At 42.0% G+C, this 16534-nt stretch overlaps 1 protein-coding gene across 2 annotated transcripts in view; it reads right to left on the bottom strand.

The window, feature by feature from the left end:
- EPHA4 (EPH receptor A4) overlaps positions 1–16534 on the bottom strand; it is a 138014-nt gene that overhangs the window by 60312 nt on the left and 61168 nt on the right. For both annotated transcript variants that reach the window (XM_030575754.1, XM_030575755.1), the window contains exon 5: positions 3927–4265. In XM_030575754.1, coding sequence (XP_030431614.1) covers positions 3927–4265 — 339 coding nt within the window. The remainder of the gene's footprint in view (positions 1–3926; positions 4266–16534) is intronic.

Below are 16534 nucleotides of genomic sequence, written 5' to 3'. Positions count from 1 at the left end.
CCAATGTGCAGAAAGCTGAGCTAAATTCTGCTGCCAAAATTCTTAAACATTACCACGTTGAAGTTTTATCTTGAACATTAAAGAGAGATTTTCCATTGATTTGAGACCAGAAATTTAGTCTTAAAAGGAAACAGGGACTTTTAAAGAAGCAGTATCCAGGACTAGTACATTTTTCAATATATTTCTCTCCCCCCCCCCCAAAAATCAATGACAAAAGTTGTGTTTATTTTCATATAAACATTTTCCTGCAGCACTGGAAACTGAGAAGGGCTGCAAACTGAAAAAAAAAAATCTATAGACAAAAGTGAATAGCCTAGTTCAATGTCTCAGCTGAGTTGAGTAAAATGGCAAAAGCAAACAAAAAGCACCTGTGCTGTTCAACTGTACCTCTTCTGTAGCTGCAGTACCTATCTTCCAGCTCATATCATGTACAGTAATAAATGTACTGATTTCCCAGTGCCTTCCATCTGCCCTCACATGCTCGCTCCTAAAGAGGCTCACACATACAGATCATTTTTATATCAACATCAAAAAATTTATTCTGAGATTTCAGGAAATTGCACATTTTGTAGTTAGTAATGAAACATTTTCTGAGAATGGCATATCCGAATCCCCTTAGCAGATACTAGCACATTTAACAGGCAGCCCCCACCCTGACCTGTCCCACTCCCTGGATTCTGCTCACTCACTTAATAGACTCAGGGCCATATGCAGTCACAGAGTGTTTGCTTGAGTGAAGACCTCAGGATTTGACCCAAGAGGGCTGCTCACATGAGTAAATAATCATGTTCATGGACTGCATCTATTTTTTCTTCTGTGAAGTGTTGGAATGTCTTAGGATACATAGCAAAAAATGTGTAAGGTGTTTTAAATTCTTTCAGTTTTAACAGCTAAAGTTAACAAACCAGCTTTTTTTATTGAGTCTAATCTAATTTATACTAGTGTAAATCGGGAGTAACTCCAATGAAATCAAGGCGGTTACATTGGTATAAAATGGTGAGAGAGCAAAAACATGCCCTGTGGATGGATATATATATAGTTATATATTTAACCATGGCAGTGTCTCCTTATAATGAAATATTACAACAGAAAATTGCTGCCATAGGAATTTTAGTGCACTCCAGACTCCCATTTACAATGATTACATGAATAACTACTTGTAAAACCCAAGAGCCCAACCTTGCAAACCTTTACCTAACCAAGCAGTCCCACTGAACTCAAGGGACTGTTTGCATACGTAAGGATTAACTCCTGGGAGGAAAGGTTTGCAGATTTGGGCCACAAGTTCTTACTTTTCACACGGCTATCCTAGGATGTGTGACAAAAGTTCCTCCTCTGCCTCCGTGGGTCCTGCGCTTATAGGCAGATTTGCTTGCCTCAGAGGTTCACAGCAGCCCTCAGTTTGGCCACTTTTGCTAGTGGCTCAACCCCGCCGTCCACTCAGCTAACCTCATCACTGGCCAGCATGGGGGAAATGACCCCGCCGTCCACTCAGCTAACCTCATCACTGGCCAGCATGGGGGAAATGGAGAACAATCCCCACAGTCTCTGTGTCCCACCTAGTGGGTCAGGGACAGGTCAGATCCCTTTCCAATTCAGACCTTCCCTGCTGGTGTTTCTCACAGACTAGGTCAACTCCTCCCGTGTCCGATCGGGAGTCGGGGGGATAGGGGGAACCCGGGACCACCCTCTACACCAGGTTCCAGCCCAGGGCCCTGTGGATAGCAGCTGTCCACAATGTTCCCTGCATCAGCTGCGTGACAGGTACAAACTCCCTGGGCTACTTCCCCATGGCCTTCCCCAGCACCTTCTTTATCCTCAGTGCAGGATCTTCCTCCTGAAGTCTGATCACACTTGAACTCTTCACTGCTCCAGCAGCACCTTCTCACTCCCTGCTCCGTGCACACATCCCTACTAACTGATGGGAGGTCCTTTTTAAACCAGATGTCCTGATTAGCCTGCCTGCCATAATTGATTCTAGAAAGTTCTTAATTGGCTCCAGGTGTCTTGATTAGCTTGCCTGTCTTAACTGGTTCTAGCAGGTTCCTGATTGCTCTAGGGCAGCCCCTGCTGTGGTCACTCAGGGAAAATTGTTCATCCACTGGCCAGTATATTTGCCTTCTACCCGACTCTTGCACCCCACTGGTCTGGGTCCATCACAGATGTTATATGCCCAATATGATGTGAAGTGCAGGGGGCGCAGTCTGGCACCTTTGAGTTCCTTTTCATTCACACTAGCATAGTTTTCCCTGGCCTCCTGAAGCATTTGATAGACTAATGGCAAGAAATACTGGCAACAATACATACCTCCTGATGTGAAGAACTGTTACCCGTGGATAACAAAATCAATTCTGGTTTGCATATTCAATCAGATTCCAGTTTGAATATTAAATCATAAGATGGCAGAATTTTTCACATAGTAGATGGATCCCACTTAATTATTCATGCATACATGCATCCACTAACCCCCACACATGCCAAAAAAATCAAAAGCGGTTTCTCTACTAGGCATTCATTGCACAAAACACAAATCCTGCTGCAGTCCTCAACTTTGGTGTTTCATATTCTGTATGGAATGCTCTCCCGAAGCTCCCTCCTAAGATTCTCTCTCTGTTTTCTGTTAGTCCTTTTTTCTGTTAGTGCTGGCCAAATTAATAGTTTTCATTTGGAAACCACAATCAGTTAAAAGGTTCTACGAAAAACCTACTGGACCAAATTTTCAAAGGAACTACAACTCTAATATTGTATTTGTAATTTTGCCTGCATAATTAAGTGTATTTCTAACTGGTTAGATATTTATACAACAGTGTGTACACAAAACCATGATTCTGTACATAAATGGTAACTACGGACCCATTCCTAGAAGTGTTGGGTCCCTTTCACTTTAATTAGAGTTGATACCATTTGGCACCTTCCTGGATCAGGTCATAATCCAAGGGTCTGGTAGCAGGATGTTTAGAGACCTGAGCTGTACAAATGCAAGTGCATACGTAAATAATTTTGCACACATACTTCCAGTGTGGAGGCTGTATTTGAAACTTTGTCCGTGTCTGAATAAAAACAGTTTTCATCAAATTAAAATTTAAAAACAGAATCTGAACTGAATACTGTAGTTCTCCTGCAGTACTGCAAAGTAAAACAAAGAGAACCAAAACCAAAAAGTGGAATGGAATATAGTCTAAACAGAGATGAAATTTACAAATCAAGTTTCACTGTCTTGGCAGGATGACACGCAAAAAAAAGCAAACAAAATAGCATAAACCGTGAAAGGTTCATCTGATATTAAAAAACTATTTCAGCTTTGATAAATGGAAATGTTGTTAGTAACTTGCTTATAAAGATATTTAACAACGGGCCAGATTCTGCTTGCCATCTGTAAGGGTGCATAGTGTAGGAGAAGCATGCAAAGAGTTACTACCCCGATCCTTGAATAGCCCCTGTAAGTGTCGGGCAAAGCTTAGGGAAGTCATATTGCTCCCCTTGTAACTTCCATCCTAATCACTTCCACTTTTAGGGTCTCTCCCACAGGATGCAGAGAGAAGGCAGGGTCATCGATCCACCCCCTTAGCACAACCCAATAATGTGAGACTGGAGACAGACCACTATCATGCACCAATAAAGCGCTGCATTGGGAAGGGGGCACTGCCACTGCAGAATGCCTCCCAGTGTGGTGCAGATCTGCACCGCGCCTAGCGCAGGGCTGTACCTAAAAGTCCTAATCAAACCCTTCTGTTTTTCTGCCCACAGCTCACCTTTGAACATTAACATTACTCCATATAAATGATCCTGAAAATATGGATACGGATCAGTGCTATATATTTTGGGTTCTCTTCATTAATTTGATTACGAAGACATGAACTTAAGTCAGGGCATTTGCAAAAAGCAGACGGAGGAGGAAGAGGAGGAGAGTGTGTTTAGAGGCCTACCTGCTTGGTTAGTCGTCACAGTGACTGAAACAGCCTGCTCCTGGCTGGGGTTTTGCTTGGAAACTCCATTCACTGCCCAGATTTCAAAGGTGTAGTTAGCGTGGGCCAGAAGGTCAGTAATAGAGACCGTGGTGGTTTTCAAGCCATTCTGCTGGGGGCTGAAGTGCACGCCGCTGCCACACGACCGACAGCGGTTGAGGTCGCCAGCCCCACATCTCTTGCACACCACGTTGTAGGAGATGTCGTTACGCCCGCCACTGTTCTGAGGGGCGCTCCACTCCAAGTTCACGGATGTCTCATTAACATTGGAAATCAGGTTCAGGGGAGCGGACGGAGGGCCTAGAAAACAAAAATGCCTTATCTTAATAATACGGGAAAATATTCCTTCAGGGCATCTCAAAACTCTGTCTCCAGGGGGGGCTGAGTGCCCTAGCTCCCACTGCAGTCAATGATAGTAGAGATTGTGCAGCATATCTCATTGTACTGGTCCCTTAATGAATGTGAAAAATTAACTCGTTACTAAATAATAACCATACCCTGTGAGGAGCACAATGCATTTTTCAGACATTAACCAAAATTAACTCTTGATGTTTTATCATAGGTTTTATCACAGATTTTATATTAATTTTTTTAAGTCTCTTGTGATCTCCTGTTGGTAGCATCAAACTCATAAACTTTTGTGCTTATTCAACATCACTGGAATTCCCCATTACATATAATGGGAATAATGCCTAAGGCAGTCCTCGGTCAAGATGGCCACCATCTCCTTATATCTTTCACTCATGGAAAGATCCCACTGTTACCAATTACACTGAAGCCAGAGTGAGATCCCTGCCTAGTAGCCAATGGACAGGCCTGCATTTTTATTTATGTATTTCAGGCAGGTGCCTTCCTCCACAGGCTCAAAAGTAACAGGAACATCCAAAAATTAAGTTTTAAATCACATTATTTTAAAGCTGACCTCATAATTTTTTGAGGTCAGACTCACGATTTTGGAAAACTTATATTTGGCAAGAAGAACTCAGAACACCCTTATGTGGTAGGTAAAGGATTTTATACCTAAGGAACATTTTACTAACCAGTGAAATACAGCCACTTCTGGGGGATGGAACACAGTAGCTACTTAGCAATGCACATCGACATTACAACAACTGAGAACAGGAAATAAGGAAGAATATTGTCTCTAATGCAAATGTAACTGCAGGGGGAATAAGGTAGGCAGAAAGAAAGAGAGTTGGTAACTAGGATATTGAAGGTCCTTCTCTGAAGGACATGATCACATGTGCTTAACAGTCTCGGATTTACATTTTATGACCCCAAAAGATATTGGGGAGCAACACTTTTCTAGAAGGTCACAATCTAAAATAGGACTTTAGAGTTAGTCCAAAAATGGGGGAAAAAGTTGGCAAGTTTTCATGAAATTCTCTCTCTCAAACTAAGTTAGTTCATCAACATTTAAAAATTCAAAAAATTTCAACCATCTCTACAGGGAAACAGAGGGAGGCCAGGAAAAAAAACCAACAAAAATTCCATTCACATTTTTCATGGTTTTAAAAAATTCATCAATTGTTTTAGAAAAACAAGTGTTTTTGAAAAAACTGAAAAATTTCAGCCAATTTTGTGATGTGTAAAAAATAAATTAATCATAATATGACAAGTGGCAAAGAGGTAGAAACACCCATCAGGCAATGGCTACAAACTAAATGAACAGAGCTGAAGTAGGAATTATATTATTGACACTGCAGGGCAACTCAATTGTAGCAGAAGGTAACAGTGAAGGGATTATGCAGTTTACAGGATGGTAAAGGGACATTTTTGATCTGCTTGCCCAGATTCAATAGGGATAAGAAGGCCTCGGCTTTTGGAGCAGACTGTAGAGGCAGTATCCTCCGTTAAGGAAAGGGAGATTGTTAGGGCCATGTCATATCCTCAGTACACACTTGAAACGTCTCATGAAGCCAGAATGAGTTTTACATACAGAAAGGGGCCATCCAATCCTAGGTCTTTAGCATGTGAGGCAGGTGGGTGAAGAAAAAAAGATCATACATACAGAAACTAGATCAATCTATTTATCTATCTATGGTACTGAGGCACTCCATCTCCCTAGTATCTGAGTGCCTCACACAGTAATAATTAAAGAGCAATCCCTCAGACCCAGCCCAGCTTGTGAAACATTGCTTCTCTCTCAGAGCTAAACCTTCTATTTCTGGGCCTGAAAGACAGTGGAACTGGTGAGGTCCAATGAAAAAGGTGGTCAGGCCACAGGAAGCCTCTGCAGGAAGTAATCTGCACTCTTTATTCACCACAGAACAGTGCTCCATGCAGGTTTTTATTTATAATTTATTATTTGTACTATGGTAGCACCTAGAGGTCCCAGCTGAGATCAGGGCCTCAGCACTTTAAGATCTGGACTGTACATATACACAGTAAGTGACAGCCTCTGTCATGACAAAGGGAAGAAAAAAGGAGTAAGTATTATCTCCGTTTTACACTGGGGAAACTGAGGCATAGCCAATCAAGTGAGGGGCCCTAGGTCACAGAGGAAGTGTGCTGCAGAGTCAGAGACAGATTGATCCCAGATGTCCTGGGCCCCAGTCTAATGCCTTAACCACAAAGCCATCCTTCCTCTCTGTGAAAATTGATGTAAAACTCCATGAAGGGGGGTGTTTCAGAATCAAGCAAGGAAAAAGCATATCCAGTGGGTGTATAAGTAAGTATTCAGATCCACTGGTCAGAATAGCCCCTGAATGTATGAAGGGTGATGGCAGTGGTCCAGGACACCATTGTAGCCAAGAACTGCAGTAACAGTCACAGAACTACTTGTTGGGCACTGAGCTATGGGCAAAGGGAGGATTCCCATTCACCCTCCAGAATCAAAAAATTCCTTTACACAAAGCCCATTTGCTCAAGGGTGACAGCATTTGTCCCTCAGTATTTCTGTCTTGTGGGAAATTTTGCCATTCCACCTTTCAGCAGTTTCCTCACAACAAGAGAGTTCAAAAGTTAAAATGTGTTTTGGAAAGTAAATAAAAAAGCATCCAGAAACCAACAGCAGAAGTACATCCCAATAAATTGAGGGCAATCAGACCCCACTCTTGCCTGCTAAGGAAGTTGAACACCCATGAAGATCACGCATCCCCAGAAATGCTCAGTACCTCGCAGGACTAGGCCCTGGACAAACATAGCTCCTTGCTTCGTGGAAATGCCGAAGTGTTTTAAAGTGAGATATTTTCTACAGACTTGCCATGACACTTACTATAACGCTACCCCTTCGATAGCATCTGCCCAGTCTTGTTTGCATGTCTGGAAAGCCGTGAGAAGGGCTGCCATTAAGGCAAGTCTGATTAGTACTTTGCTGCTTAAAACAGGACCAGCTTATAAAACACTTATTCTCAACAAGAAGTACCGTACTCTTCAAAAAGTCTCATTGACTTCAGTGGGGGGCATTCATGAAGTAAGATACTGAATATGAGCAGGGTTTGTACAGTCTGGCCTATAATATACTTCAAATATCCTAAACAGCGGCATCCGGCTCAGACACTGCAGCAACTTTTGGGTTAAACCTAGAGTTACTCTGAAGTCCATTAAGGCATTAAGACGCTTTTCCAAGGCTCTATGTCCAGTTTCACGTGGGAAAATGTGCCACAAAGAATCAAGCTCCTCAGAAGCAAAAAGTCAGTAATTAGTATGTGGGACAAGGCATGGCAGTGTCTAAACAGAGAAGCATCGAAGTGGAAAACTAAGGAAGCAAATGCTTGCAGGTCGCAGAGATGAGCACACCACCTCCAGCATGAAAAGAAAGATTTGGGGGAGTTACCAAATGATGGTCTGACATTAAGGCGAGGGGAGACAATTTCCTTTCCTCCTGAAGCATATTTGCTAATGGAGCTATAAGAATTAGGAGTGGGCAGAGTTTTCAGATTGACAAGAGCAGTTTCAGTCTGTTTTATAAAACACAAGGCATTTTTCCTATCTCATCTACGATCGGCACATCCTTTGTTTTGGACATGCCTAGAGCTTCCTGTGTCAGGTCAGAAGAAAATACCCGTACAATGACACAGGGAAAAATCCTTTCATGGATACAGAAGGCCCTAAACAGAGTGAAGCCAGTGTTTTTCCACTGCAAAGCAAGTGGAGGGAGCAAACACGCCACTGGGATCACACAGGGAAACGGCACCTTCTGCAAGCCAGAGAGCTGCATTCATGGGGGTTTCCTTTCTGGGCCCTCATGGAGGAAGGTTTGGATATGGGACCGGAGGGGCTGGAGTGATGGTTCTGCGCTGTGTTGCCAGTTCTTGTGATTTTATCATAAGGCTCGTCGTTTATGGTGCTTTTCTAAAAGCCGTAGGTGCAGGAATCATAATAATGCATGTTACACAGACAAAGAGGGAAGGGAAGTTTTGAATGTTACTACTTCTTGGACCCCATAAATTTCACTTCACAACAGTCACTCTACATCAGTCTAACCCATGAGGTAACTTGAAGCAAACAGGGGACCTTGAGCGTAGCAGGAGAAGTACATTTCATCGCACTGCATTGTTTCTATCAATTTCCCAAAAAAGCATTACAAAGCTCTCTGTTTAGGAAGAGTTTTTGTTTAATACAGAAATGATCCTTGTCAGATGACTAATGTTGTCCCTAACCTTGAATAACACCTAATAACAAGAAGAGATGCCATTGTGTGCACGTGACAAAATGGTTCTGTCAGAAAAAAAAGTTGCTCTGTGAGTGTGCTAAACCATTGCAAAAGGCAAGTGGTGCAAAGAACATTTCATGCAATTGGATCAATACTCCTGCCATGGCTTCATAGATTATTAGGATTGGAAGAGACCTCAAGAGATCATCTAGTCCAACCCCCTGCTCAAAGCAGAACCAATCCCCAAATTGCTCCCTCAAGGAATGAACTCACAACCCTAGGTTTAGCAGGCCAATGCTCAAACCACTGAGCTATCCCTCCCCCCACGTAGGGACTGATTATGCCCAGCCCTTCATGCATGCACAAGGAAAAGGAAAGGCATCATGCCCCCTTTGGCTCAGGGACCTGGCACAATCACAGTCCTGGCACCCAAATGTACCAGGACTGTGCAAATCTAGCACTACTGCTGGCACAGGACTCCCCAAAGGGAGTAAAGAACAGGGCCATGACCCCATTACAGGACAGCAAAACAGTTCCTGTGTGCATGCAGGAAAGTGAATACTACATTTTGTCGAAGGGTGGCGCTGTGACTGCAATCTTGGAAACACTATGCTGACCTGAGGTGTTCCCATCAGGGCAGTGCCTCTTACTATTACCCATTACCATGGCCTGTGACATACAGGCACAGTCTGGCACTTCACTGAGTCCCAACCTACCCTGTCTCCCTGCTGCTGTAAATCCTCCCTGACCTACATGGCCCTTAAAAGACTTGAGAAATAATCAGCCCGGGTGCATTCAGGTTAGAAATTTGAATACATTGTTTTAGGTGATTGCATGTGAGCTCTTGCTATGACTAAGGTTTTAAACCAGTGATTTTACATATTGCATTTTTATTAGTGATCTGCCCAATAAGGTGTTCCTCTGAAAGCCTCCCTGGGTGTGTGCAGACAGTAAATTCAATTATACCTTTCCACGACTGTACCCAGACAGACTTGTTTGGCACAGGAAATACTGTATTCACTAGACCAGCTAATTTAGTCCAGCAACAATATGTGGTTAGAAGCTTTGGATTAAAGGACAGTGAAAGAAGAAAAGAAAGAAAGGATTCCCGCAAAGCAGCTCCTGAACCACTTTGTTGTTCTGCACAATGAGATGTCACAAAATGAGGAATTTATAGCATGGGTCTTAAGCCATCAAAACTGCCTCAGCCTGACAGGATGTCAGCATTCCATCTTGGAAAAACCAACATTCTGAAATTCTGGATGGTCTTTTAATGTGGATGGTACATGCGGGGGTGTTTTATCCAGTGATGACATACACCTCTTCTTACCAAGACTCCTGAAAGGTTCTCTCTTACACAAAAGCTATGGAGAGGGTTTATTTTTTCCCCTTTTTCTTTGGATTTACATGGACAAAGCATTTAAGATAAAGTGTTTTCTTTTTAATGAACCTGAATAGTCACTATAGGATATCTTAGTAATGCTTTTTCTATCAGATAAAAAAAAAAAATCAATTCTAGGATCCAGCATGGGTTTAACATCCAGGGCAAAATACATCTCTTATGCTTTTAAAGTGAATTTAGTGCTTGTGAGAGGTGCTAGATTGATAGCACTGACAACTAATGTCTATTTAGCCACAGAAGAGTAGCTGTGGAAGTTGCTTCAACTGCCCTGCCAAGTGACTCAGCCCTGTTACTAAAAGGATCAGCTGGAGGGCGCACCTTTCTCTGTACCAATTCAATCCTTGGCCTCTCTGCTGCGCGTGTCTATAAGGGTACCTGTGCTGGTGGGTTTTATGGTTGTGACACTTGGTATCAGTGTAGTCCCTGATGGGCATCAGCAATCAGATGGTAACCATTTTTGTTTACTACCAACCTGGGCTAAGATTTTGTTTACTATCTTGAAGGAGTGCGTGTGTGTGGGTGCAGTTCTATTAAAAAAGCAAACAGAAACCCACGCTCTCCACAGACCTGTTAATGGAGGTTTTCCAAATATACACGATACAACAAGACCAGGCTTTATCTTAAACATCTGCTCAGCCACTGACATTAGTGTCTTTAAAACAAGGCACTCTTTCTGATAGTCACTGTAAAAAGAGGTGGGGATTCCTAACCGGACTACTAAATTACACAAGAGATTTTCCACTGACTTCAGTGGATTGTGGATCAGGCCCTAACAGAAGCTTGTCCTTCCAGTCTGATTCTTATCACGTGATACGATGTGAAATGAAAACCAGCTATTGTTGTGAAGAGCCTAAAACGCCAAAAGGCTGTTCCTGAAAGGTGCTGAGTGCCTTCTATGCAGAGAGCCTTCTGGGAGGTCAGCAGGCACAGACAGCACTCAGGCTCAGATTTTTAAAGGTATTTACGTGCTGCTCTGCTCATTGTAGCATCTAACTGGTTGTGGAGCCTGTATCGCATTTTCAATGGGACTCAGCTTCTAAGTCCTTCTGAAAATGAGACTTGGGTGTTGCAATGCTTAAATACCTTTAAAAATCTGGGCCTAAGTACCTATTAAGTATCTGAGTACCAGGCCTTCACTCACTGGAATTCAAATCCATTCATTTGCTGTGTATATGTGTGTGTAAAAGAACATTTCTCCATCATGATACCTGCACAGAATGTGCAATGGATAATTATTACTTTTGAATGGGTTCTCACCCAGCATTCAGTCTACTTCTGCTTTGTATTATGAAGCCCAAAGGAAGCTGTAACTCACTGGCAATTCCCACCAAATGTTAGGAAGCCTCATACATGCAAAAAAGGACTTATCTTCTTTAACTATCCTTGTGCTATATTTGGGATGGGGTGGGGGGGAGATCATCCACCCACCTTGGTAGCTAGCTCGACAGACCCTAGCTCGATAAGGATTGTTGTGATCCTAGCACAAAATAAAATGTCAAGATGCCCCGCTATGGTTTAAAGCAAGCCTAATCTTCATCTTTAAACCAAGAAAGTCTTATTGAACACTTAAATTCAGCAAAATGTAAACTATGGACCTGATCCAGAGCTTATGAAGGCAATGGAAAGACTGAGTGGCTTCTGTGGGCTTTGGGTCAGGTTCTACAGAATGATTTTCTTATGGGCCTGATCCAGTGAGATGCTGACCGTTCTTAACTCCAATGCCTCAGGAGTAGGCCCTACATGAAGGAGAGCCTAGTCCGCTGCGTAACAGAGTCATGTAACAGAAAAGACCAGCCAAGACTCACTGCAATCTAAAAGGGACCTGGTATGAATAGGACTGATTCGAATCAGCAACTCGGCTTTGAGTAAACCAGGGGTGGCCAACCTGTGGCTCCAGAGCCACATGTGGATCTTCAGAAGTTAATATGCGGTTCCTTGTTTAGGCACCGATGCTGGGGCTGAAGCTACAGGAACCAACTTTCCAATGTGCCGAGGGTGCTCGCTGCTCAACCCCGACTCCACCTCTGCCCCCACTCCACCCTTCCTGCCCCCTCCTCTGAGCCAGCCATGCCCTCACTCCTCCCCCTTCCCCCCAGAGCCTCTTGCACATCACAAAACAGCTGATCAGGAGGTGCAGGGAGGGAGGAGGAAGGAGCTGATCGGTGGGTCGGAAGCGCTGGGAGTGCGGGGAAGGGGGAGCTGATGTGGGGCTGCTGACATATTACTGTGGCTCTTCGGCAACGTACGTTGGTAAATTCTCAGGCTCAGGTTGGCCACCCCGGAGTAAACTATAGGAAAGCCCTGAAGTTTTTGATAAGATAAAGGAACAACTTTGCACTCTAGGCATTTGGGAGTAACTGTCCAGATGTCAGCTCCTCTAATGGAAAGAAAACCTAACTGGACACATATTATTCACTGTACAATAAGTCATAAAAAATCAAATACATCTTCTATTGTATGAGGTTTGGAAGCCAGACATCGTGTATGATATAGCAAGAATAAAAAGGACTATATAAAGAGATGCAAGGAGGAAAGAGATTCATATCTAGAACAGCTCTCAGAACCCAAAGGCTTTTAACCATAGTATTATTTTTTTTTTATCAATCACAAATCTAAGACTGAACTCTCTAGAGACAAAGTTCAAGTGCGAATGCAGATTGCAGTGTTTCCAATTGCGTGCACAGAAAAAACCCTCAAATAAATAGTAAGATAAATTCCTTTAAACTCCTGTTGCTGCCTCACTGAAATGCTGGGGAAACTGGTGCCAGGACAAGAGTTCAAGAAGAAGCACCTTGGTTCTCCTCTTTCTATTTTATAAAGCTTCGTTAATCATGTACAACTTTGGAGCTGTCAATAATGCTTCAGTGTCTGGGCTGTGAAGCCCTTCAGATAAGCCTTTGTTGTTAATCTCTCCATCTGAAAGACAGGTTATAACGCAGAGTAAACACTTGGGATGTGTAAGTTTTGACTCTGAAATAAAGCCCATGCTTTCCCCTGACAGTTGTATATGTTGCTGCCACTAATTGCTTTCTTTCAGCAGCTTGGACAGCTCTCTGGCTGCTGCAGGCTAGTTTACATAAGCGTTGCCATTTAGGGCAACAGTTGCTTCTTAGCTGCATGGACATTCTAGTCATTTATCATTATAGGCTATGTGTTTTTACAACTGTGAGGGCTAAAGTCAACAGTCCACTAAACGTAACAACCACTTGAGATATCAATCATCAGCTACTTTTCTTTCTTTTTGGGCACAGATTAATATTAGTTCAGGTTTTTAATAGAAGGGCATCTGATCGGGACACAAGGGCCGGATTCCAAAGTTTTTACTCAGGTAAGACTCCCTTTGATTTCAGTGGGAGTTTTGCCTAACTAGGACCTTTGGTCCATTTTCCTGGCATGTATTATTTCCTATTGGCAGGCCAAAAGACCTCTTCTCTTTGGGTTACTTGATATGTAAGACCTGGTTTCTTTGATTTAAAGAACAATGCAATTGATATTTCCACTTCTCTGAAGCTAAGCTAGTTACCGCAGAGCTCTAATTATTAATGTGCTGTTGCAGGTTTGAGACACACGTCACCACTGTGTGGGCTCTTTGAATTCCCGCACCAATGGCTACTCTAGTAACAACTACTGACCTTCCTAAACCAGCATTTGTGGCAGCTCATGCTCTCACACAGCCTAAAGAAGCACAACCACATCTTCACTAACTAGCTTAACTGCAGCTTAAGAGCAAATATCCATCCAAATGCTTTTTAGATTAAAAGCAATGAAATCCATTATGAATGGCAAAAAGTTCTTTGGACACTGGATAGGAAAATGTCCAACCTGGAAAAATAGGTCATGTCACTGCAACAAACTGCTGAATTCTTTACTTCGGCAAAACTTGATTTACTTCAATGGGAATTTTGCCCGAGTATGGATTTCAGGACTGGGCCAAATCAGAGTCCCAAATTAATCCAGTAAATGTCTGTACTAATTTAAAGATATAGAGAAAGAGAGGCAGAAGCTGGCTAATATCTCAAGGCGATGTTGCCTTTAATGAACTGTTGATTTGAACCTTAATTATAATAAAGACACAACTCACCTGGTCCAAAAAATGCCCTCTTTGTTTTTAAAATGTTCTACAGACTTGTTCCAGTGAGTCAACCCCTCTCTTTCTCCCATACCCTCCTTACTCACTTAGCCTCTTCTCAGTCCCTTCATCCAATCATACTGTTTGTGGAGAGAGAGCCTTCTCCTGTGAAATTCCTCTCATCTCAAATCCCTTCCATTATAGCTGCAGCTAACTGATGACGTATCTCTAAATCTCATCTAAAAACAAAACCAAAAAAATCCCCCAAACCACTCTTCCCTATTGCCTCTGCAAAATACAATTCTTTCTCCTGCCTCTGTTATTTTTGTATAGGTTTGCATCTGTAATATTTTACCCTAAAAAGTTTTTCAAGATAACGGTTAGTAAGAAGGAAGTTCTACACAATACAGTCATGGATTATTGTTCCTTAAAGATGAGGCAGCATTTCATATAATTAAATCTGTCTTAAAGGAATAATAAAATCTGTTGTTTAATTATCATCTTCTAATAAGGTGAGGCAGAATTATTACATTGGGAAACACTGCCTCCTATGACAGGAGGGTGCCAAATAAGTCTCTTGTATAGGTTTCAATGTCATTTACACTGGTCCTCATTTGCTCTCTCATAGCATATGGTACAACTTCTCATTGAAGGCCTCAGACTGCATTTCTAGAAAAACTCTGGGGGAAACCCTGGGAAGAAAATATGAAAAAGTCCATGCTAAAGCTGTCTGCAACACACTACCGCTTCCTACTATCTGGTTCTTCTGCACCAGCAGTTGACCTCAAATTATAAACAATTAGAAGAGGTGACAACCAGAATTTGCCTGGATGTGCAGTGAAGGTCTAAGTTTAAGAAAAAAATGTATGTGTGTGTTCTTTGTGCAAAAACGTAAGCAATTGTAGTAAATATACTAAATACATGCTCAGATGACCAGCTCTATGTGCAATTAGTCATTTGAATGCAGAGTTATTGTGAATGTATTTGCAAATAGGTATGTAACTGCATCCACATTTCTGAAACTGTAGGCCAATGTTTATCTTTGCAATATTTTAAGTGTAACAGAGGATGGCATCAAGGACATACGTAAGAATGTAACATTTGCAAGATTAAAGTGTTTAGACCTTAGAGACCTTTTTTTAAACCTTGACCTTGGAAACAAGTAAGGACAGTGTTATTTTAATTTACATTCAAATTTTAACAACACAGTCACACAGCACTAGTGGAATCCACATTGAGTTTCCACTGTAGATTGTTCATTTCATTATAGTTCATTATGTTGATAACTGTCAGAAAGCATTAGAAGCAGGGGGCTTGAGTAATAGGACTAAAATGGTAATTTAAAAACAATATACCTTCTGGAGGAAATACAGAAGTGCACTAAATTCAATTAGAAGAGGTGAATGTAAAGACAAACTAAGTGACGTTTGCTGTTTGAAGTTAAGGTTCTTTTGATTTCTTGATGACCTAAACTGGAGAAAGCCTTTTTAAAGCAGGCACTTTCCTCACGTATCTTGGTATAAACGGTCTTAAAAAGCAGCTGTTTAAAGAATATTTTAGGCCAGGCCAAACTATCAATCAATCAGTCCTTGTTTGGGTGGCACAACGGTCTAAATTATTTAGAATCATTTACTTAGAAAGATCTCAAGGTGGACAGTCTATACTAATCATCTCTTTTGTAAAATGCTCCCAATCACAAACCATTAATAACCTTGATCAAACAGGCAATATAAACAACACAAAAGTGCTTCATGTCGGCTTATAATGTGTGCACTGTTTATTAAAAAACAGTGAAAGAGACACATACGTAAGCAAGAGCAATTCTCAATGACTTGAGTAGGAATTACATCTGCCTATGCCAGAATGGAATTTAGCAAGGGGGAATAAAAAGTCTAAAATCGGCATCCTCACAGATTAGAAAGAGAACTGTTAAATTGGTGGCTTTTTACCTCTCATAGCTTTGTTTATTGTGGAGACTATTAATACCCCATTTAAGTGCTGACTTTATGCAGACTCCTCATTTCAACCAGTACTGAAGTATAATGAAGGTCTGAATAGTTGCATTAATATAACTTTTGCCATGCTTCTAGAGGGGGAAAATAACTGTTTCCCACAGTTTCTGGTCAACCATTCCATTTCCCTGCCCTAGCACACAGCTGAAAAGCCCTGTCAGCTTTAGAATTGCAAGCTTGAATTCCTGATCCAAAGTAAGAAGGAGAATTCTGTCTAAGAAAGGAGGAGGTGATTCTTTTCCTCTGCAATGACACAACATCAGTGATTATCCCTTGGAGACGAGACTGAAGTGAAAGTTCCCTTCTGTCCCATAAGTAAATGTGTGTCTTTGTGCATCTATGTCTGCTCTATTCACATGTCCCAGCTACAATTTGTGGATCAAACTCTGCTGCCATTCATACCCATGCAACCCTACCTGGCCATATTCTGCTCTCAATTTTGTAGGTGTAAGTCAGGAGTAACTACTGATATCAGTGGAGCTATACTGG

The sequence above is a fragment of the Gopherus evgoodei genome, chromosome 9 (assembly GCF_007399415.2).
Source record: "Gopherus evgoodei ecotype Sinaloan lineage chromosome 9, rGopEvg1_v1.p, whole genome shotgun sequence".
NCBI lineage: Eukaryota > Metazoa > Chordata > Testudines > Testudinidae > Gopherus > Gopherus evgoodei.
The sequence above is the reverse complement of the archived record's forward strand: the minus strand, read 5'-3'. Positions and strand labels throughout refer to the sequence as shown.